The sequence below is a fragment of the Crassostrea angulata genome, chromosome 8, assembly GCF_025612915.1.
Source record: "Crassostrea angulata isolate pt1a10 chromosome 8, ASM2561291v2, whole genome shotgun sequence".
In the NCBI taxonomy this organism is placed as follows: Eukaryota; Metazoa; Mollusca; class Bivalvia; order Ostreida; family Ostreidae; genus Magallana; species Magallana angulata.
The window spans coordinates 48539924-48565530 of NC_069118.1; the positions used below are offsets into that span (position 1 = coordinate 48539924).

Below are 25607 nucleotides of genomic sequence, written 5' to 3' on the forward strand. Positions count from 1 at the left end.
ATCTTAATCCCTGTTTAAGCTTCAACTGGGGATTTGAATAACAAAAGCAGACCAAAAGTTCAATGTCAGATTAAAAAAAAAAAGATATAGAATTTCAAGTTTTTTAAGCATGCATAATTGATTAGTTTTCTCACAGTGTCAAATAAAAAAAAAAACGATGCATAGATAAGTTTCCTTTTGTATGGAATGAATCCTTAAATGTCAGAGAAAAAGAAGATAAAATTTGAGTCATAGGAAACTAAATCTTTTTTTAATATTATAAATTAGTACATGTAATAACATAAAATAAAATTGACTATGACTTGACCTGAACAAGTTGTATTATTTATCACTTAGTATAAGTTAATTTGCCATGCCCTGGCAAACGACCTCGTGTCAAGGTTATCAGACATGACCCATTAGAACAAAAATCTCAGGTTTCTTCTTCAAAAAGTTACAGGTTCAAAGACTAATGTTGATGATTGACACCTTAAACCTGATGTCCAAGAAGCTTGGGTGACACAAAGTGGAAAGGACTTGTTGAGGATCATTTTTAACCTTGAACTAGGATGTCCTTGGATGAAACAAAAGCAGAGACTTCACTTGATTTATATTGGGTAAAATGACCTTGGATAACACAAAAGGGTTAATTTACCTTGACCAGTTTAATGACCTTTAAAGACACAAAAGGAACAACTTAATGATGCCATAATTATTTTACTTTGACTTATAGGTTCAATGACCTTGGGTCATGACTATGATCTCTAAGGCCTTGATCAACCTTTGTGGTATAAATGCACTTCTAGCTAGCTCTTATGTGACCTCTTTTTAAAGGTTATAGTAACTGCGTGGACTTGAATGTGTGAAGGGTGTCCAGACAAACTGATTTATAGGCAATTTGTTTGACTGCAATCAGATTAAATAAAAACATGTACTCAGAGTGTACATGGTGAATTCACCTTATTCTCACCCAAACTTCTGTTATAACTTAAGACCATGTTTTATTATATAAGCAATGGGCAATGTATAAATACAGCTCATTCCTCCTTTCCTTTGGTGCCATGACAACCCCTGGAAATAACAGGTTAATTCCTGCAAGGTGAAGAACCTGGTGTGATCTTTAAGAGCAAACTGATTATTTAAGGAGGGAGGAATGTAGTAGTTGGGACTATATGGACCGTGGATATTGGCCTGGGTAGCTCAGTGGTAGAGCTCCTGGCAAGAGTTGAAGGGGTCCCTGGTTCAAATCCTGGTCTTTCCCCTATATTTTCATTGTACTCATTGCTTATTCTTCCTTTCCTGTTCGATGTCAAATATGCAGACAAAATATTGTTGATTAAATTACAGCTTTCGAGATTCTTCAGAATAATGCCATCAATTTGTCCCACCCTAACCCTTTCTCCCACAATGCATCCATATGTCATCAGTCAAATCATTCAATTTGAATGAACACATTTATTTACAACTGTATATGTACTGATCTGTTCTATAAAATTTTTGCCAAATGACAAATCAACAGTAAAAGACATTATGTAATTCATATTCAGTTTTTGCAATGAATGCACCAGAAAACGTGGGGGCTGGTGTCTGTATGTTGTAAGGTGTAATTGTGATTTGATCTGGGTTTTTTTAAAGTTAAATAATGCAGCAACAGGCTAATTCATACACCATTTAAACTGAATCTATATAGGCATTGCACTTTTACCTAAAACATCAGTCAGATCTAAATTTCATGTAACCATGCACTGAATTAACAACTTCTTTTTAAGTCTGATTTCAGTGAATTAATCATTATTAAATATTTACATCTACCAAGTATAATCTCCTCTATTTCTTATGGAAAGTTAAAGTTGATTCATAGCTGTATAGAAACAGCCAGACTGAAATCTACATGCCCTGTTTATGGATTGGTCGAAATCTACAGCGGCTGAAACTGACAAAAGTGAAATTGACACGCCCTGTATATCATTTGGTCTTAAACTACAGTGACCTACAATATAAGTAAAATCACGGACTCCTGGAAATAATCTTGATGAAGCCAGACTCAAAGTCTCACAGGAAACAATTTGGCTGATTCTCTTAGCTAATGTATTAATGTACGTTAATAGTAATTTAATAATTTTTGCTAACTTTTCATAATCAATTTATTAATTAGTTAAAAGAAAGATGATAATATAAACAATAAAATGCTTTCTTTGATAATTCATGCGGGTTATGAAGGTAGCGATCATAGCAGGAAAAATTCACATAACCCGTTAACGTGGGTTGTGTATCTTTCCTGTAATGTTGCTACCTTCACATCCAGGATGAATCACCAAAGAAAGCATTTTATTGTTTGAATAAAAAACTCAAAAACTTCACAAACTGGCGGGGCACCAATGTAATAAAAGACGAGGAATGACCACAAGTATAGGTTCAAAATCTGAACTCATTCACGGCTTAGCTTAGTATTGGTAGACCATTAAATGGTTTTTTAAGGGTCTTGAGCTTGAGTATAACTCCGGACATTCCTCCTCTTCTATAATAGAACATTTTCTCATTATATGACATAGGCTCATTCATGGTAATATAAAAAAATATGTGCAAAGTTAAGTAATTTTGTAAATTTTACATTCATTTATCTCTTATGATATCATATTTAAGAAATTTCACTCCAACAAAATTGAATGCATGCATAGCTAACTCTTGATCAAGTGGTACTTTCATTAGAATGAACAAGATATCTGTGAGCCAATGCTCACTAGTGATACCCCCGCTCTGATATGAATATGCATAATAAGCAAAGTCGACATTTAACAGAAAGCTGGCATCCCATTGGTACAGAAATATATTCCACAATATGGCATGCCTAAACAAATAGTGTGTTAAAATTTCAAGCATCTGCGATAAATAGCTGCTGAGAAATCTTTGACGAATTTTGTTTGAAAATTTTGGCTAAAAAATAAACAAAGCAATTATTTAACAGAAAGCTGACTTCCGATTGGTACATAAATATGTCCCACGATATGGCATGCCTATACAAATATTGTGTAAAATTTCAAGCATCTGCGATAAATAGTTGCTGAGAAATCTTTGACGAAAATTTGTTTGAAAATTTTGGTTAAAAAATAAGCAAAATCGTCATTTAACAGGAAGTTGATGTCCAATCCGTACAAAAATACATCCCGCGATATGGCATGCCTTAACAAACACTGTGTAAAAATTTCAAGCATCTGCGATAAATAGTTGCTGAGATAAATGCGACAGACGGACAGACAGACGGACGGACAGACTGACGGACAGACAGACAAGCAGACACACAAGGGTAAAACAGTATACTCCCTCTCCTTCGGAGCGGGGGTATAATAATTCAACCAATAGTCGATAAAAAATCTTTGTAATTTTCAAAAACTTAACAGTTATTTTCGAGCACTTTTCTAAGATAAATATTGTATTAAAATTCATGAGCATGCACTTTGGGCAGCTGCATGTTTTCAAACACTTAAATATTATGATGGCTCATTCATGAAGAATTCTTCCCTTCCTTAAAATTTTTTAGATCAACAATTGTTCGATTTTATTGAAGTGCAAAGTGTTTTCCTATGAATATTTTCTCTGTAAGCGAATTTCCTGGCACTAAATTTTTCATATATCAGATATAATACTAGTAGACTAATTGTTCTCGAACAATTAGAGGTCTTTCCACCTCATTGTTTTCTATGTTTGAAATAAGATTGCTTCAATAGAATAAACTATTTTTTCTGCGTTACTTCATAAAAAAAGTGTCAAACGATTAAGTTTTCAATTTTTTAATGCTTGACCTTGACCTTTGACCTTCATGTCATTTTCATCTGACAAGGTAGACGCTTCAATACCAAATGGTCCGATGTATCTATGATTATTGATTCAAAAGTAATTTGTGTTTCTTTATTGAATGTTCGAAACCTTCAGGGGCAATAACTGCTAGAAAGGGACTTTGGACCCTGTCGGTATGAATAGATTGGAGAAGCGTCTAAGTATACTGAATACATTAGTAAAAGTTTCAAGTCTCTATCTCTAATGGTTAATGAGGAGTTGCGATAACAAGCATTTTGTACAATAGGGGCAATAACTCCATAATTGTTACATGGTAAGGGTCAAAGGGTTATATTTTGAAATGTCTTAAGATGTCCTACTACATCCATGAAAAAGCTTTTCTATACCATCCTAAACAAAAGAGATACAAAAACTCATTAATTAAGAGAGTTTCAAATGACCTTGACCTTTGACCTTTACGTTATTTTGTTCCGCCAAGGTAGATGCTTCCATCCAAAGTGGTCCGAAGTCTCTATGATAAGTAATAAAAAAGTTTGAAGTGATTTTATGGAAATGTAAATACTTTCAGGGGCAATAACTTCTAGATGTGGACCTCAGATCCTTTCGGTATGAATAGATTGAAGAACCGTCTATGTGTATTGAAGACATTGGTAAAAGTTTCAAGTCTCTATCTCTTATGGTTTCAGAGGAGTAGCGATAACAAACATTTCGTACAATAGGGGCAATAACTTTGTGTTTATTCAAAGGTATGAGCCGAAGGGCTATATTTTAAAATGTCTTAAGATGTCCTAATACATCCATGAAAAAGTTTTTTCTCTACCACCCTTAACAAAAGAGATCTAAAAACTCATTAATTAACAGATTTCTAAATGACCTTGACCTTTGACCTTTATGTTATTTTGTTCGGCCAAGGTAGACGCTTCCATCCCAAGTGGTCCGAAGTCTCTATGATAAATAATAAAAAAGTTGGAAGTGGTTTTATGGAAATTCAAATACTTTCAGGGGCAATAACTGATAGAAGGGGGTCTCGGATCCATTCGGTATTAGTAGATTGAAGAACCCTCTAGGTGTACTGAAGACATTGGTAAAAGTTTTAAGTATCTATCTCTTATGGTTTCAGAGGAGTAGCGATAACAAGCTTTTCGTACACAAGGGCAATAACTTTGTAAGTTCTGGGAGTTATCAAGCAAAGGGTCATTTGGTACCATAACTTTTAATGGCCAATAACATAAAGAAAAAATTGTTTCAATATCTCTTGAAACAAAAAAGCTGTCCCTGGAAAAAAAGAGAAGAAAAAAAATAATAAACTAGCAGACTAATTGTTCTCGAACAATTAGAGGTCTTTCCACCTCTTTGTTTTTTTTGTTTGACATAAGATTGCTTCGATAGAATACAGTATTTCTCTGCGTTACTTCATAAAAAGTGTCAAACGATTAAATTTGCAATTTTTTATTGCTTGACCTTGACCTTTGTCCTTTATGTCATTTTGATCTGACAAGGTAGACGCTTCAATACCAAGTGTTCCGATCTATCTATGATTATTGATTCAAAAGTTATTTGTGTTTTTATTGATTGTTCAAACTTTCAGGGGCAATAACTGCTATAAAAGGGACTTTGGACCCTTTCGGTATGATAGATTGAACGAGCGTCTAAGTGTACTGAATACATTATTAAAAGTTTCAAGTCTCTACCTCTAACGGTTAATGAGGGGTAGCGATAACAAGCATTTTGTACAATAGGGGCAATAACTCTATAATTGTTACATGGTAAGGGTCAAAGGGTGATATTTTGAAATGCCTTAAGATGTCCTACTACATCCATGAAAAAGTTTTTCTCTACCATCCTAAACAAAAGAGACACAAAAACTCATTAATTAAGAGATTTCCAAATGATTTTGACCTTTGACCTTTATGTCATTTTGTTCGGCCAAGGTAGATGCTTCCATCCCAAGTGGTCTGAAGTCTCTATAATAAGTAATGAAAAAGTTGGAAGTGATTTTATAAAAATGTAAATACTTTCAGGGGCAATAACTTCTAGAAGGGGGGCTCAGATCCTTTTGGTATGAATAAATTGAAGAACCCTCTAAGTGTACTGAAGACATTGGTAAAAGTTCCAAGTTTCTATCTCTTATGGTTTTAGAGGAGTAGCGATAACAAGCTTTACGTACAATAAGGGCAATAACTCTGTAACTATTTAAAAGAAGGAGCCAAGGGGATATATTTTAAAATGTCTTAAGATGTCCTATTACATCCATAAAAAAGTTTTTCTTTACAACACTAAACAAAAGAGATCTAAAAACTCATTAATTAAGAGATTTGCAGATGACCTTGACCTTTATGTCATTTTGTTCGGCCAAGGTAGACGCTTCCATCCCAAGTGGTCCGAAGTCTCTATGATAAATAATAAAAAAGTTGGAGGTGATTTTATAGAAATTTAAATACTTTCAAGGGCAATAACTGCTAGAAGGGGGCCTCAAATCCTTTCGGTATGAATAAATTGAAAAACCCTCTAAGTGTACTGAAGACATTGGTAAAAGTTCCAAGTTTCTATCTCTTATGGTTTCAGAGGAGTAGGGAAAACAAGCTTTTCGTACAATAAGGGCAATAACTCTGTTATTATATAAAATAAGGAGCCAAGGGGTTATATTTCAAAATGTCTTAAGATGTCCTATTACATCCATAAAAAAGTTTTTCTCTACCACCCTAAACAGAAGAGTTCTAAAAACTCATTAATTAACGGATTTCTAAATGACCTTGACATTTGACCTTTATGTTTTTTTGGTCGGCCAAGGTAGACGCTTCCATCCCGGGTGGTCCGAAGTCTCTATGATAAATAATAAAAAAGTTGAAAGTGATTTAATGGAAATTCAAATACTTTCAGGGGCAATAACTGATAGAACGGGGTCTCGGATCTTTTCGGTATTAGTAGATTGAAGAACCCTCTAAGTGTACTGAAGACATTGGTAAAAGTTTCAGGTCTCTTTCTTTTATAGTTTCAGAGGAGTAGCGATAACACGCTTTTCGTAAACAAGGGCAATAACTTTGTAAGTTCTGGGGGTTATCAGGAACAGGGTCATTTGGTATTATAACTTTAAATGGTCAATTACATGAAGAAAAAATTGTTTCAATATGTCTTATAATAAAAAAGGTGTCCCTTGGAAAATAGAAAAGAAAAATAATAAGAATAAAAAACATAAAGAAAACAAAAGGTCTTTCACCTGAAAGGTGGAAAGACCTAAAAACATAAGAAAAACTAGAGCAAAGCTCGTTGCAAAGCAACGAGTGGGTCTTCCGTTATTGTCGGAAGTAAAGCTTGAAGTTCCTGTCAGAAGCAGAGCTCTTAAACCAATAACAAGAGTAACTAAAATAAAAAGATGAAAAAAATCGAATTATTCCTGGTACGACTTAATAAAATACGAATGATTTTAAGTGCGACTTAACAAAAACCTTTCCGATTTTAAGAACGACTTAACAAAAAAAATCCGAATGTGTTCAAGTACGACTTAACAATTATTTTTGGTACGAGTTAATTTTACTTTGAACATTACGCTATTTTTTAAACCAAGGACGCGGAATGAAAATTTCCGGAAAAATCGATATTTAAACCCCAATAACTTGTTAAAATGTTAAAATTGAGAAACATGAAAATTCAAAAAAATTGGTTTTGCTTCCGGTTTCGACCGGAAGTGTTCGAATTGAGTTTCCAGCCTTATGTCATAAGTAAAACGGTAGTTCTACCTACTCTGTAAATCTCATAGCTTTATCTTAAATCGAAAATGAGAAAAGCTCCGGACAAAATCACTTTTTAAAACGTGAAAAACGTCAATACCTGACGAATTTGATGACGTCATCAAATACTTTTGTCATATCATAGAGATCTTTTAGATATACATTAAATCTGTAAATTTCAAAACAATCGATGCAAGCGTTTTTGAAATATTTGAGTTGGAAAAAAAATAAAAAGAATAATAATAATAAGAATAAGAAAAACTAGAGCAAAGCTCGTTGCAAAGCAACGAGTGGGTCTTCCGTTCATGTCGGAAGTAAAGCTGGAAGTCCTGTAAGAAGCAGAGCTCTTAAACCAATAACAAAAGAAACTAAAATAAAAAGATGAAAAAATCGAATTATTCCTGGTACGACTTAACAAAATCCGAATGATTTTAAGTACGACTTAACAAAAACCTTTCCGATTTCAAGAACTACTTGACAAAAAAATCCGAATGTGTTACAGTACGACTTAACAATTAATTTTTAGGTACAAGTTAATTTAACCAAGAACTTGATACTACTTTCTTAACCAAAAAAGCGGAATCAAAATTTCCGGAAAAATCAATTTTTAAACCCCGATATCTCTGTAATCCATCATCCGATTTTCAAACGGCTTTCAGTGTTAGATTCAGCTTAACAAGCTCTACAAAACACATTTTCATTTTTGATTCGATCAGAAAATTCATTTTTTCGAAAAATTTGTTTCACTTCCGGTTTCGACCGGAAGTGACAAAATACATTTTTTCGGTCAAATGCCATAAGTAAATCCGCAGATTTACAATCACAGAAAGTTTCAAGTCTTTATAAACAACCGTTTACGAGAAAAGTCATGGACAAAATCATTTTTTGAAAATTTTTAAAATTACGTAACTAGAAAACGGAAGTGATTTTATGATTGAAACTTTAAAAGCTTTAAGGGACAAGCATTTAACATAATCCCTGAAAATTTCTTGCAAATCGGTTTAACAGTTTTTGAGATATAAAGCAAAAAAGAAGTCAGAAGGAAAAACAAGAAGAATAATAATAATAAAAAAAAACAATAGAATAACAAGAGGGTCTTCCGTTGAAAACGGAAGACCCTAACAAAAGGTCTTTCACCTGAAAGGTGGAAAGACCTAATTAATTAATACTTATGTTCTAGTAATAAACAAACTGAATTGAAAAAAGGAATCAATTATATTTTCATCTACAGTAAAACATGGTTATAGTGAAGTTCAACATGCTTATAATGAATTGACACTTACAACAACGTGATTTTCATTTCCTGTGAATTTATTACATGTTGTAAATTTTATGGATATAACAAACTGCCCTAATAACAAATCAAAATTGTCCGTCCCTGGCACTTTGTTATAAGCGTGTTTTACAGTGCTTGTAGATCAAAGCACATATATTCATTGGGTTGAAATTTCATTGTTTTTAAACCACATAAAATTTCGTTAGGATTTAATTTCGTCATATGGTAATCTCTAATAGTGATACACTATCCAATGATATGAAGTCAGACTTCTGACGGTTAATGATATAATTTTAACAAACTACATAACCGTCCATAATAAAATTTTATCATTAATAATGGTCAGGGTTATGACCACATATAATTGCAACTTAATTTATATTCTACTACAGTTATCGCCGAGATCAAAAAGATGCCGCGGACATTATTCTCCAATATACCACGAACGTCATCAGTAAATTATCAGATCAGATATACCTATTTGTCTCGCACTGATCATGAAAGTACAACTTCAAACCGTCAAAATTTTTAAAACCATGTCAATTTCACGTGTTAGTTCCAGTCAAAACGATGTGTATTGCCTCAACTGTTTATTTTTAAGAGATCAATGCGGCTGTTACTAACACCTCCCTAGCATTTTTTCACTGCATGTTTTTACATAAAATATATATCGTGTAGTAGTAATAATCGTATTAAATTGCCCTTATAATATTAGGAACATGATTTAAAGATATTTTATAAATAAGATAAGAGTATTAAAAATCCAAAGAAATTTCTGTCGTCTGCATGTGATTCCTTTGATCGATACACATGTAAACATTACCAACAAAACCATTGGGGTTACACGGAACAGCCGTCAAAATGACCTAGATCGTCTCTCTATAGGAGAAACGATCTGTAGAAATACTGGGCTGTTAGTAGAATAGAAATAAAGTTCTAGTTATCGTGAATGTTGCAGGATAACCTCATCGGTCTCGAAATGTTGTTTGAATATAAAAGCCTCGGCTAACGCCTCGGCTTTTATATTTCAAAACAACATTTCTCGACCTCGGAGGTTATTCTGCAACATTCACGAAAACTCGTACTTTATTTCTTAAATATTGGTGGATTCTGTATCATTAGAGGTAGCAACATAGGTGTTTTAATTAATACACTGAAGAAAGAATTGATTAGTCGATTTTACGCAGATGGAAATTGTTGTATATTAGCAGCTAGGTTAAGAATTTTGAATTTTAGAGTTTTAATAATTCAACATTGTGATTCAGATAATGCAAGAAAAATTTCAACATAAAATGTCAGTGAAATCAAATATGATTGTGAAAAGTTTAAATGCAAGACTACTTTTAAAATTTACCACCATGGGAAAAATAAAACAGAAATCATTTCATGGTGAACTTCGACGCGTAGATAAAACAACAGGTTTATTTGTCATAATTTTAGTACTGTAACAAAGAAATGATACCCAGAGGTAATTATCAAACAATAAAATTATTAAACATGAACTTACAGATATCCTTGTCGTATCCTGGGAAACAATTAAAATTCATCTGCTGCATACGACATCTGACATCGTTCTGCAAGAAATCAATAACAGAGAGGGTTGTAAAATTAATTACTGTGGTTTCATCAATATTCGCTGAATACCAATTTTCGTGGATTTTGTTGTTAAGTTGATCCATGAAATTAAATGTTCATTGAAGTGCAATTTCTATTAACATTTTGTATTGGTAGGGTCACTGGCCACGAACTTAATTACATATCCTTGAAACTGTGATTTTCACTTTATCCATGAAAATTGATGCCCTTAAATATTAATGAAACCACAGTATGTGATACCATGTTATTTAACGATAAAAAATAAAGCAAGCAATACTTGGTGATGAATTAAAGGTGTATTACAGTAAAAACATAATGATACAGTTTAATGATATTTCATGGATTCAAATGAATCTATGATTCAGAATTATAACACAAAAAGGTTAATTTTCTTATAATGATTCACTGAAGATGCTTAATATGTAAATGCGTGACATTAGGGACATATACAAAATCCAGTCAAGAAGCCCAGGGGCCACAGTGCTCACCTTGGCTACATTAAACAATCAATTATGATTACACTATCATTTATATATAGCTTGACAATTTACTTATAGTAGAATTTTGCACAAAAAAATCTTCTGATTTTCATCCACATATTTCTATGGTAAATATTTAACCACTTTTGTTGCTTAAGTATTTGTGAGATGATTTTTCTCTGAAATTTTAACCCTCCTCCTAGTAGACTTACTTTTTTCAGGAAATCATTATTTGATCAATTACCTTTATCTGCACAACATGTGCTTTCACACATTTAGTTTCATCTATAATGGCTGAATGCTTGCCAGCAGATGTTTAGCGAATTTTTTATACATCTTCTGATCCCTCACCCCTAGGGATCATAACCTTAGTTAAAACAAACTTGAATCTGCATAACATGAGGTTGTTCATGATTTATCTTTATGTCTAACTATGAAACCTAACCCCAGAGATCTTGATTTGAAAAAAACATGAATATACACTATCTGAGGATGCTTCAACACAAGTTTAAGCTTTTCTGACCAATTGTTTTTTGAGAAAAACATTTTTGAAAATTTTCTCTATATACTCCTATGTAAAATTTCATTCCCCAATAGCGGCTCCACCCCACCCAATTGTCTACCTGAGGATGCATCCACACAAGTTTGAGCTTTTCTAGCCAAATGGTTTTTAAGGTGAAGATTTTTAAAGGTTTTTTTCCATAAATTCCTATTTAAAAATTCAACCCGTACCCTACAACCAGGGATCTTGAATTGAAATAACTTGAATCTACACTATCCGAGGATGGTTCGACACAAGTTTGAGCTTTTCTGGCCAAATGATTATGAGAAGAAGATTTTAAAGATTTTCTCTGTATATAAAATATTCCAATGCAAAAATTTGCTCCCTCATTGTGGCCCCACCCTAACCATGGGACCATAATTTGAACAAACTTGACTCTACACTACCTGAGGATGTGTCCACACAAGTTTGAGTTTTTTCAGTCAAATAGTTTTGAAAAGACAACTTTTGAACAATACAAACAAAGATCATGTCAAATAAGTCTGACATTTTCCCAACGAACAGTAAATCTTTCAGGATGACAATGCGATCGTACACACACTGCCATTTTGTGCAAATAATTATAATTGCATCATACTGTAGTATTTTGTTTTTTATAAAAATCATTGATTTCCCATATTTGACCAAAATTAATGATCAAATCATACATCATGTTTAATTAAAAAGGTAACTCAGCAGATTACCCATAATTTATACAAACAATAAATGTCATTTATTGATTCATTTCTAATTTGGTAACACCAATAACTTTTAACAAAGACAGTTCTATACTGAAAGCAATTTTATAACATTAAGTCTAATACACTGTAACTGCCTATCAGTACATTCAGTTCTTTGATTATTCAAAAGACCCATAGGGTTACTAGTTCTTGGCTGTTCTCTCCATCTGTTCTTTTGTGGATTCATCAAGCTACAAAAAAATTACCATTTTTCTAACAACAATTGATGGATATATCTATAGGCCTATATATATTCTCATTGTAAGATATCAATCTTCAAACTCATATTATTACCTGGCTGTATATTAGATAAACTTTCAATCTATAAGTTTTTTTAATACTATAGTCTCATCCTCATAATTATCCCTGCCCTTTGCAGTGATTCCTTGTTTAAAATACCAGCTCTCCTGGCATGTTTGATTTTTATCTTTAAGTAATTCAAGTTAATTTTTAACCATAATTAATGCACTCAGCAATTTGATTCCTAATTTTAAGATTTTTTCATGAAGCTAATTAAAGTCCTTGATTTTTATAGCCCGGCCTGTTGCTAGAACTGTATAAAACACAACTTTATAGTTACTGTAAACATATATTTTATTTGGTGTGTACATTATTTGGCGGAAAATAGTTTTTTTAAACAAATTGGCATGGATTTGAATTAATGTATTCCTGCATGTGGCTATTCTTATACATATATGTATGGCATTTAGCGATGTACTTGATTTACCGCAAGACGCAGTCCGCCAAAAACGCTAAATAGAATGCAAAGGCAAATGTAATATGTTTGCAGTATAGTCCATATAAACTTGATTTTGCTTGGAATTATAGTCCCTTTATAAAACTTGTTGCATTTGAACTTTATTTCTTTTTAAACCTATTGCTATGAATAAATCCCTTCTTCACCTGTTGCTATAGAAACCAATTTCTTGAATATTGCGTATAAATATAATCATGTCAATCCCTTGCTTGTTCTGCTGCTGAAACTTAATCCTTTTTAATAATCTCTATTGCTGTAGTACATGTCTTATAAGACTTTAAAATAAAGTATTTTTAATGACTCTGCATGACTGTCTGAAAATCCCTTTTGAAACCTGTTGCTAAGTACAAAAGCTTTTTTTATTTAAGGCAACAGAAACTAATGCTTGAGTCTTGAGAGTAAGTATATACTCTTTCAAAAGCCCCTTTTACAAAAATCAATAGAATTCTTCTCAGTTATACTGTGTGTCTAGTTAATATGATGCAACTGGCTGTACAAAACACTGTCAGCCTGGTGATTAGAAGAAAATTTCAAACAGAAATCAAATTACATCATGTTGCCACACAATCTACTGCCATGAAATGGACCTTTGTCTTTCAGCGAAGCCCCTGGTATGACCTAACAACTTAAAACATCTTTGAAATAGTCAATATTCTTTAGACAATTACAATTCATGTCTTGATTAATGGAATATTTTCAATTATATTATTTCATGTACTGTACAGAATTAACATATACCAATTTAAAAAGCTTCAGAATTCTTTCATTTTCGAAACTTTGCAATTTTTTTTTTTAATCGATCAACCTTAGTCTACAATGTTCTTTAATTTTTTTCCGATTTGATCTGCTTCAAATTTTAATTTCTTTCTGTACAAGTCCCAATTTTTCCACTCCCAGTTCACAGTCCCCATTAAGAGAGTTTTAGCCTTGAAGCAGGCCAAAAAAAAAAACTGTTTTATAGCTTCATCATTTCCACAGAGTATATCGTAACTATGCTATCGCAGATAAAAATCCAATTTTTTTTTTCTCAATGGAATTAAAAATTGGGTATCTTTCAGCAATGCATTGACGCAGTAATCAGGTTCAATTATGTGTCAATCGCAGTCAATTTTAATGACATCACACGTTGTCTGCCCACGAATTGTGTCAGGTTGGTTTCAGAATTAACCTAATGCTACCCCTTCCAGGCTTATATTTCAGATCTGCATCTAAAAATACCAAATTGGGACCCCAGACAAGTTTTATTATGGTTCTTAATACGAACAATTTCAGTACAAGAGAAATTGTACACTATATGCTAATTGCAACCTGTCTCAGAAAATCTAATATGCCATTCAGGTTTTATATAGCAACTTACAAAACTGGAGTCAAAATGTGATCCATCAAGAGACATTTTTTATGACATGTAGAGATGTTAATGACAAAAAAATATATCATATGACAAGTTATATTATTATTCTCTAATCTATATACCATATAAATAGAAAGAAGGATCGACCAATATAGTTCATGGTTTTTATTGAGTTTCAAATTTAGAGATGTCTAGTGTTAATTTGCATCTTAATTGTTACAAGTAAGATATAATTTGATTATTAGAACCCTTGGAAGTTGCATAATTTGATAGTACTGTAAATTCCTAATCATAAGCAAGGAATTAAAATTGCAAGAAGCAGATCTTGCCGATTTTAAAAATTTCACTTTATATTATGATAAAAAATTTGGATTTCGCGATTTGATGAAAACAATTAAATCGCAGAATTAAGTATTGTCTCGCATAAAATAAGGACTCTACAGTACTGCTGGGTTGAATCATATTGTAGCAGGTACCCAGCTATAGATTCAGTCCAATACCATCAATATTTTAATAAAGAATCAATCATAATTTGATGTTTTCATATACTCTCTCGTAAACCGTATGAATTTCATATCATTAGTATCAATATCTTTTAATAAGGATTGAATCAGTTTTCACTCCAAGGTGAACTTAAAAAATGATAACAATAAGTATCAGTTCAACTCAGCAAATACAGTACTGTTGGAATTGGTGATTATAGACTTCACAGGGGCTCAATCAGTTTTTGTGAATGTATCCCTGACAACCAAGAAGTAGCATCTCACAAATTGCGAAACACAGTTTTATTGCATAATACATGTATACATGTATACATGTATACATACATACAATCAAGCAAATTCACAGAGTTACAATGTACATTGCCACTGACCATAAAAAAAAAACAATTAATTTGAATGATTCCAGTTCTTGTAATATTAGTGCAGAAAGTTAGTATGTACACACAATTTGTCAATAAGGACCATGTATAATCTAATCACACTATGAAACTGTGCAAATATGAGGCTAAATGACCTGAAAAATGCGTTCAGTATAAGAACTGGTTTTTGTTATTGCTAAAAAATTACCGATGGAAGTGTTATTCCCAGCAAGAATGAAGTCTCTTGATGTTATAATAAAAGGATCGAGTCTGAATGCCTGGATCTTCACAACAGAATAACATCATTGCATGACTGTTCCACATAAAAATCAAGGATAGTAGGCGGTTTTGAATTATTCGCAATAAAAAGTTAACTTTGCGTTACCCTATTGTGTTACCCACCGGGTAAACGACTTCTCTCATTAATGAAGCAAGTGAGACAGCTTGGACTGGCTGACAAAATTGACATTTAAAAACAGAGAGAGCTCAAGAGTACCCAGGAAGAAAGATTGCCAGAAAAAGGGAGGATTTTATGATTTTGAATGAAAGAGAGAGAGCAAGCATGCTATAGACTCTGAGATGATATTCTAAAAGTTAATAATTTTGTCAGAGAGAGAGAGAGAGAGAGAGAGAGAGAGAGAGAGTGCTGTATAGACTCTGAGATGATGTTCTTAAAGTTAATAATATTCTCTGAGAGAGGGAGAGAGAGAACCTTTGATCTCCATTGGAAATTTTCCTCCCTACACACAAAATTTAATGACGGCCCATTGCTCCATGATGTCCATTGGCGTTAACGTTTTTGACTCATTTTTCAAGCGTTGGTCATCCATATTTGGTGATAAAATGGTCAGAAATTCTTCAATTGAAACTTTCACAAAATGACCTTCATATGTTATTGTGATGTCATATGAAATATGATTTATTTCTATGCGCTTAAACGGTAAATTATGGTGCATTTAAAAAAACAAATCTTTACATATTTCTTAAAAATACGTCAAGATTAAATCTGAAATAAGTTTCATTGGTATCACGCAAACAATACTAGTCTGCTCACAATCGAACGTAAGTGTCCACAAACTTTTTTAACAACCATCGTACAGCACGATTATCAAAACACTTTTGTATGTGCTGCACCAAGGCTGGTACGATTGTTTACTCATTTTCAAATACTGTGTTTTCATCCACATTCGTTGAATACCATTCTTTGTGGTTTTCATGTTGACTTGAGCCATGAAATGAAATGTTCATGAATTGAAGTGCAATTTCTAATAACATATTGAATACATGGGAAAATTAATTGGCCAAGACTTGACCAATCCTTAAAACTGTGATTTTTTACAAAATTGATGCCCTCGATGCCAAAGCAACTCAAATTCATTCCGGACCAAATCATTTCAATTAAATGAAGCTTCTAGATATTTAAATCTATAAGCATTAATCTCAAGTTGATGGCCAAGAACTTACGAATCCTTAAAACTGTGATTTTCACCAAACCCACAAAAATGGATGTCGTCATAGGTTGAAGAAACCATAGTCTGTACTTTAATATGTCCAGGATTATAACCTTTAGCTTCCAAGGCTCTTGTTAGTCCTAAATGGCATCTTAATTCTGGACCAAATTTAACTTGGATTCAATGAAGCATTCAGAAAAAAAACTTTTAAGAATCAATCTCAGCTTGTCTTACATTTTACATCCAATAAGCCATTTAATACATTTATTGTGTAACATCATGTGTTTAAGTTATCAATTGAAGTTTCAAAGTTAACAGAGATGTTAATTTTTTTTTAGACAAATGCCATGCATTACCATATAATCAATGGTTAATGCATCTTGGAATAGACTTGGGATGGTTGATTTTGTGTTTGTTTTTGACACATTTTCGAAGTCGTCGAGATCTAGCAGGAACTAAAATGTTTGCACTTTTCACAAATCTGAATCTTTTTAATGTACATGTATTCAAACCCTTTAAAGTGTGTAAACTTTGTATTTTTTTTTAAAACAAAGGTATGCAAATACTGATCAATAAGACTTCAATACAAATCAGTGACTATCAAAATGGAAAAAGCAGTTTATTACTGATTTGTAAACATTAATGCCCCTTCAACTGACTGCACTGTATATCTAAGGGTTTATCAAACTGATATTTTAAAGTAGTTCTATTGAAAATCAAACAATGACTTTTCAAATCTTGTATTAAAACACCAGTTTCTTCAATCTACAATTTTTATCCCACTTTTATATTGCCATAGCCGGCTTGAGATCTGTAAACATATTCAAATTTTAAAGCTAAAATTTATTCAATTTATTGTCCTTTACTAAATATTGGATTACAGAGAGAGAGAGAGAGAGAGAGAGAGAGAGAGAGAGAGAGAGAGAGAGAGAGAGATGATTCAAGGGAGAATAAACACAAATGAGTATTTCAGACAAAGAAATTATCAGAGACACACAGATAAGAGTAACAATAAGCATTAGAGACCGAGCATTTTTTTCTGAGAGAGAGAGAGAGAGAGAGAGAAATATTTACTGTAGTCATAGACAGAGACATAGAAAAAATAGTGTTGTGACACAAAGAACTAAGGTTTCAGATGAGAAAAATGTTCATGTGGGGAAAAAATCGATACACATATCTGTGTTGTTTAGACTTTTAGAATTTCTAACCTTTTGGTGATCTTTGGTTAAGCACTTAAAATTGACTCAGATTATGGTTTCCTTGGCATCCAATTAGAGACATCGGCATCATTTACATCAGCAATCCACCCTTTTATCCACAATCACATCAAAAATACTAAGCCATATTGGCCCTTTTAAATGCAAAATAAATCTAAATGGGCTTTTCAATATATAAAAAAGTCACCTTTCTCATTATCACGTTATCTTTATAGAGTGATAGACTGCAGCAACGGTTGAAAACAAATTTCATTTGTTTTAAATAGGGCCTATATTCTATTCTAAATACTTTCCCTGATCAATGTGTTTTCAATGCTTTTTACTTATATGGATGCCAGAAAAATACTGCGTTTTTTTATCAGGCACTGTGAATTAGCATTGTTTTTTAATGTGGGGCATCCAAACCCATCATGAAAATCTTGACAAGCAAAAAAAAAAAGTTATTTCACTTCAATTTTTTACATTGTTCCCTAAGAAGGAGGGGGGGGGGGGGGGGCAACTTCATGCTTATTCACTATTTACATGTAAAATTTATGAAAATGTTTGAAGAGGGCCAATTCAATGGTAAATATCGTTCTAAATTGATTCCAAAATCATGTCAACAAGCATTCTGAGAGTATTGCATAAGCAATACACGTCCCCTACCGGTTTGTATTATTCTATGAAAGCTTCCAAGCACACAACTATTTCAGAGCTATTGTAAACGAGATGTCATGCTTTAATCAGAGATTAAAGAACAGAGGAAATTAAAACTATATAGTTGATATAGAAATTAAATAGGAAATAGGTAAACTAATACTCTTTATTTCATCTCCTGTAATTTCGCCAAGTCTATTCTGTATTCGCTGGTAAAAATTTGTGAAAACAATGCACTGTTATGCACAATATCATTTCCTACCGTCTTCTGTACCCCGAATCAAACCAAACAGTTAAACAGCCCAAACCGACAACGAACCCGATTGTAATAATAATACAAAAAAAACCTGCCGATTAAATTTACAACACAGTGCTTGACACTATTTTATAGAATTCATTTGTTTGTTAGAAATGATAAAAGGAATGGTACAGGAAAAGGAATGGTACAAGTAACGCACGATATTATTACTGACTACATACTGGCCTCGTTTATTCAATACACACCGAACCCGATAACGAACCCGAACATTAAAAAATTGGAATATAAAAAATTAATTTTCTCGAAAATATGTCAATCAGACGCTACAAAAGTGTAAACTTGATCTGTAGTTTGACATTTTGAAGCTGTTCAGCAAGTTTCATATTATTCCTCAAATGCATAAAGAAAAAAAGTGTGGAAAACTGAAGTGGGACAGACAGACGGACTGACGGACGGACAGACAGACGGACAGACGGACGGATGGACAGACGGACTGACGGATGCAGAGGAAAGCTATAGTCCCCTACCGGTTTCACCGGTAGGGGACTAATAACACGTATACCTCTTCACTGTGCAGGCTTATTTAATCTACATTATAGCATGATAGTAAGTCACAGATATACAAGGGTATTGACAGACCATTCATATTTTTTATAAATAAATCAGAATATTGGTAATAATTCATTTCAAATCAATAGGTCAATCTAATTTAAACTAAGTTCATTCTTTTTTATATATATAGTATGTATACTGCATTGTTCTAAAATAAGAGCCATGAATAGACCTTGTATGAGATGATATAGATGATTAAAACAAATGTTTAAAAACAGCACAAATATGGGCGTTAAATCTACTAGCCACAGTTAATATTTAGAACAAAGTGTCTTTATATATCATATATATAATTATATAATATGTATTACAGGCATATATATTGTTTTTCAAAATGGAAAAAGCCAGATAAATAGATCAGCTATGGGCAAATTGGCTTATTTCATTTTTGTATATAAAAAATAAGTACAACTCATTCTTTTTTTTTCATTTGAAGACCCCAAGCTATAGACACTTTCAGAATCATTGAATGATTTGTAAATTTTTTCCCCATTTCCCAATTTCTTTTTGTCTTTTTGAAGAAGGAAATTGTTTTGTTGAAGATTGTACAAAAATATATCTACTTCTTAAAAAAAAAAAGATTACAAGTATTTGAATCGATGTCTCATAGACATGATAGATGGTGTTTCATTTTAACTTACCAACTGCAGTCTTTAAAATTCTACGCTTTTACTATAATAAATATATCAATAAGATAACAAATACCGCTGTAATCAGATACGTTCTATAATATTATCAATTTAAACCAGCACCCAGCATCTTGATCATTGGATTTCTTTAATAAAAACTTTCTCATATCAATGGCCAGTCTTTGTCAAACAAATAAAGATTACAGTTTGTGAGTTTTATATGTGATTTCATGAAAATAAATCAATGTGAAATATGTAGAGATTAAAACTTTATTAGATCTGTTTTTATGGAGTGCAAGACTTTTAAAATAATCTGAGGCACATATATTAAATATTGATCTATTTAAAAATTCTGTATGATGATTCATCAAATAGCTTTTCATTTTCATTTCAAGTCAAAATTGTTCTGAAGATTTTTTTAACCATCAATGGCTATATTTGATTTATACTAAAGTAAAATTTTAAACACTCTCTCTCTCTCTCTCTCTCTCTCTCTCTCTCTCTGAAGCTGAAAACGTTTTAAGGATTTGGTTTCTTCATCATAACATTCAAAACATATTTTAATTAAAAATATGCGTTATCAAAAAATTTTAATCATTTTTTTCATTTTCTTAAACTCACAATTAAAATTGATTTGTAAGCATAGCGCCAGGTGGCGGGTTCGTTCATCGTACAATACACCAGCCTGTCATGCACCCATTATGTACATAATCAGTTTGTTTACTATCGCTCGGTTGCCCACACTACTTACCCTATCAGAGCAAATCCGGCACCTGTCCATGTTAAATCGGAAGCAATACACCGAGGGTAAACTCCAGTTACACACACAGACAACGATCAGGATTAGGAAGGGGCGCCATTCTCGCTTCAACATCCTCTCACTGCATCTATGGCTCCAGCGTCATGGCGTTCGCGAAGCTTACTGTAGGCTCCACCGCTTAGCTGTATCTGTTTTATCTGTGTCACATTACAAATATATAGGGCAGACAGCGCTGTGTACACCTGACATTACGATTGATCTCTTCGGAACTTCGGAAACGATCGGAGTTTTTTAAAAACGTCGCCTGCATGCCTCTCTCTCTCTCTCTCTCTCTCTCTCTCTCTCTCTCTCTCTCTCTCTCTCTCTCTCTCTCTCTCTCTCTCTTTCTGAGCTTTGATAGAAAATTCCATTTTTGGTATTTTACGTTTGTCTGATGGCCGGGAAGGGGGGTGGGGCAGGGAGAGGTGGGGCACCTTCCAAGGCCTTTATAAAATCCGGTGGGTAATGAACTTTAAATTGTCTCTATAATAAAAATACCTAGCCAGTTCATTTGAAATCATATCTTAAGATCTTTGGTGACACCTTTTAAACTATGTAATTTCGCAAGATGGCCAGCTAAATGTTATCGTCGGATAAATCAAGATGAATATGTTAACAAAATGTGGTGATTACAACTGCAGAACGGGTATACCTATACACTGAAAGCTTTGTATAGAATTTGATGGGTGGATAGGATTTCAATACTGAATTCGGTCGACGTGATAAATTTCTACAATAATATACAATAACCCCCTTCTCTCTCTCTCTCTCTCTCTCTCTCTCTCTCTCTCTCTCTCTCCTCAATGCACATAGCATTAGCTAGGGGTCGGGGCTCCCTGCCCTACCCCAACACACACCTTTTCTGACTGCATGCAATAATTTTTCCTAAATTAATTATAGATATATATGCATGGACCCTACCTTGTTTTAGGGAACATGTAAAATAATTAAAGGCTGATTAACCTATTAAAAAGAAAACTAGATTTCGGATAAGCCCCCACCCCTCCCCTACTTTCAAAAACAATGCTACGTTCTCTCTCTCTCTCTCTCTCTCTCTCTCTCTCTCTCTCTCTCTCTCTCTCTCTCTCTCTCTCTCAAATTAACCCTTGTCACACTTGGTCTGTGTCCTCAAGGCGATCCTGCTGCGTCCTGAAAAATGCAGAACGCCGAGGTGCACGCTGTAGAGTCTTATACAGCGTTGCAACAACGCAGCGGCATCTTCGCTTGTTGCGGTATAAAGGATCGCCTAGAACGCAATGCGACGGTGCGCACTTTGAGCATGCACAAAGCACACGCCTTTGCACTGCCTTCCGCTGATAAACACGCAGCAGAAACGAACTGGGGTCGCCGTGACATCGCAGTAAGGTCTACAACAGCGCCATTTGAGCTCCTTAGAGCTCAAGAAACAGTATAGACGCAGTGTTAAGTCGTCTGCACTTGCACAGAGACCTATCGGAGTTCTTTGGAAGTGTCACTGTGTCTCTGTTGGCATTGCGATTTCAATGCGCATTAATTTGCAGCGTTTGAACGTATTAGCGTTCCCACAACGTCCACAAAGAGCTGGCTGTTATTGCGATATAATCCCACTCCTTTGTCAAATTGACGTTTCTGCTACGTCTGTTAGTGTTTATAATGCGGCTTCACCGGTGTTTCTAGTGCGTCAATTGTCAACCAGCTCACAAGAACTTGAGCAATGGCTATTGTTTTGCCTCGGACTAGAATGTCGCGACGTCATTGGATGAAACGCGTCACGTGGCTGCCTTACAAATTTCTTTAAAAGGCAAGCGTCAAAATTTATAGCGCAACATGGCGGACGTAACGTTATTTGAACTGATTTTCAACACAAACGTTTGTTTACATATCAAACTTTAGGTCCTCGACAAAACAAAACACTTATTAGGTTTGTTACTGACTGTTTAAAGAAATTTGTGGGGTCGGTAAAGTCCATAGAAGGCTCGGCTCCGCCTCGCCTTCTATGGACTTTACCGACCCCACAAATTTCTTTAAACAGTCAGTAACAAACCTAATAAGTAATATTGTGATACCGCTAACCATATAGTGTTCTTAAATTTGATGTGGATGACATTGTAGAGAATTGAATTTGCGAATGTTAAAGGACCTTTTACCTACCCCGATTCATGTCATTTTTCTGATGACACTAGTCCCTCTGTTTCCTATTTACAAATAATGGTTATTTTTTGTGGATCCATCTTTCGACCTCTCTATTATTCACAAATTATTTCAAAAGCTATTTCATCAAAATTCGAATAACACACACAAAAACAATGTTTCTATCATTTACCAGTAATTAAATTCAAAATTCCTGTTTGAATCGCGAATACACTGGTACAGAATGGAATTGATATATATATATATATATATATATATATATATATATATATATATATATATATATATATATATATATATATATATATATATATATATATATATATATCCCTGAGTAAAGAACGTCTTGTTCACGCAGTCGTCAGCGCGCCGTGAACGCGATATGAGGTTGCTTGCAAAGAGTTAACATGGCGTGGTAAAATTTCTGGAATCGACATGTAATCGTGTCGGTTATCGTCTTATATGGTCCTATGCTCGATTTATAATGTGCGGTGTACACTTAAACGATAGTGGGCTCGATTTATGTGCGGTATACATTAGTACATGTATATATTCGATAGTGGGCTCGATTTATGTGCGGTATATACATGTAATTGTTCGCATGATAATTTGCTCGACTTATGTGCGGAATCTGCTTATATGGTAATATTGTACCTAGTGTAATAATTTTGTATTAACTGCCCCCCCCCCCCCCCCCGGAAAATTCTAAATTTACAACATGACATCGGCATTTAGCTCATCCACTTATAGTCAACAAACGCTTGATTCGTGTTATGTCGGCATTATGCTCATCCACTTACCAAAGCACTCGATTCTTGTTGATATTTGTCTCTGCAGCATGCTGATCGACATGTAGACTGTATCCACTCATGATCATTAGGTATTTGGTGTAGCTGGTAGAAGGTTTAGTTGATGTGCAATTTACCTTCATCCGCAAATAGGATGTCGATCGACTTATCTCAGAAATAGAAACAAATGCTCTTGAATACGTCGACAAAACGCTTTATCTTTTGAGTGTTTTCAAAATAAGATTCATAGATCTAATGTGACGCTAAACTAGTTTCAACTGAAGTCACGTTGTCTCGTGCTGATTGATGAAAGCCAATGATCAGAGATGCTTACTGAATAAAAGTTCATGTTTTTCTAATAAAATGATGAAAATTACGAGAAACTAATTGGTATTGCTCCAATTTAATTTTCAAATGAATTAAATGATCAGATTAAACAAATTGGGGGGGGGGGGTGGATAAAATTACAAAAAATTGCCGATCAAATCGTCACCACGCCACTTATATACGGAAAGGATTCCTATCTTCAAATTTTGTTAACTAAGCAAAATTAACTTAAAATATCGTAAAGATTATTCCACCATGACGTGTTTAAAATTTCAACCAATAAGGAATGAGAGAAGCAATATGATTTTTTTTATCGGTGAATTTTCCTCCTTTAAAAAATTAGTGTAAACATTAGCGACATAATCCACAGGCACCTGGCGTTATATATTTTTCTCATAATAAAGATATACCGTCTACCTAATAAGTTTATAGACGAATTTTCAAGATTCAAAGTATTTGTCTTTTTGTATATCAATATTATATGATATATATTTTCCTTTCTTCTAAATTTATATGCATGTCAATTATATATTGTAAGTAGTATAGTTAAGGAGAAGAAGTAGAAAGTTGTTAAAACTTGTTTCTGATCCTTTTGAGCAATCAATAAAATATGTTCAAAACATAACGAGAAAAGCATATATAACGTCAGGTGCCTCATCTTCGCTAGCCAAGGGTTTTCGGTCCGCTTTGCTCCCCATAAACCCTTGGCGGATTTCATTATGAAAACTCGGTGACAAGCTCCGCTTTATGATTGGCTGCAGCTGCGAGTAGCTGATCCAATCACAGTGCATGTAAATATAAACTTTAAAAGAAAACACATGTGGGATCTTTGGTAAAACATTCGGTGCTTTTAACAATTTGAGACACAAGTTCTCGAGTACAGTGCTTCTCCAACGATGGTCTACCAAATCGCTTTAAAACCTATCTATTTTACTGGGATTGAACATGTAGTTCTACAAACTTGTCAAGGCTCGCGTGATCAGCATGGGGAGTAAACATGGCGAATTTAGAAGTTGCCTATCCCGTTAGTATATATACGTTCCTGCTTATTTTTATTGCTTTTAAAGATTCAATTATCTTCGTTTTATTTAATTTCGTTGGTCCGCAATATTAACGACAGCGATACCTGGTTTTAGGACATGAAAGCTTTCATATGAATCGGCGACTTTCTCACTCCCGGTCCGTACAAAACACAATGAATAAAACATTCTGTGCTTTCCCTTGGTTATTACTTACTTCGTATTTAACATGTTTAATAGCATCGTTAATTATGTTCCGACATTCGGTAGCCTAGTCAACATGTTTTTAAGTTGTATTAATACCGTAGTGTATATATAACCCGTTGTTTAATTCGATTAAAATGAAATATGCAAGGGGCGCAACTCAAGTTGCTCGCTAGATAGCGCCACCACGTCACCGAGTTTTCGTAATGAAATCCGCCAAGGGTTTACGGGGAGCAAAGTGGACCGAAAATCCTTGGCTAGCGAAGATGCAGGTGCCTGTGCCCTAATCCTACGAATTTATAAGAAACATAGCTTACAAGTGTTGTGTGTGTTTGTGGGGGGGGGGGGGGGGGGGAGGAGGGGGGTTGTAGTTATATATGGGTGGCACCCTTAAAAATCCATACCCGTGACCAAAGAAACCAATTACATCTC

General features: G+C 33.8%; 1 protein-coding gene across 1 annotated transcript in view; it reads right to left on the reverse strand.

Moving 5' to 3' along the window:
- LOC128159771 (uncharacterized) overlaps nt 1-20916 on the reverse strand; it is a 56188-nt gene extending 35272 nt beyond the window's left edge. The window contains exons 1-2 of the mRNA XM_052822960.1: nt 20660-20916; nt 10286-10352 (exon numbers count right to left, since the gene is read on the reverse strand). Coding sequence (XP_052678920.1) covers nt 10286-10352; nt 20660-20782 — 190 coding nt within the window. The 5' untranslated portion in view covers nt 20783-20916. The remainder of the gene's footprint in view (nt 1-10285; nt 10353-20659) is intronic.
- Nucleotides 20917-25607: the final 4691 nt, after the last annotated feature.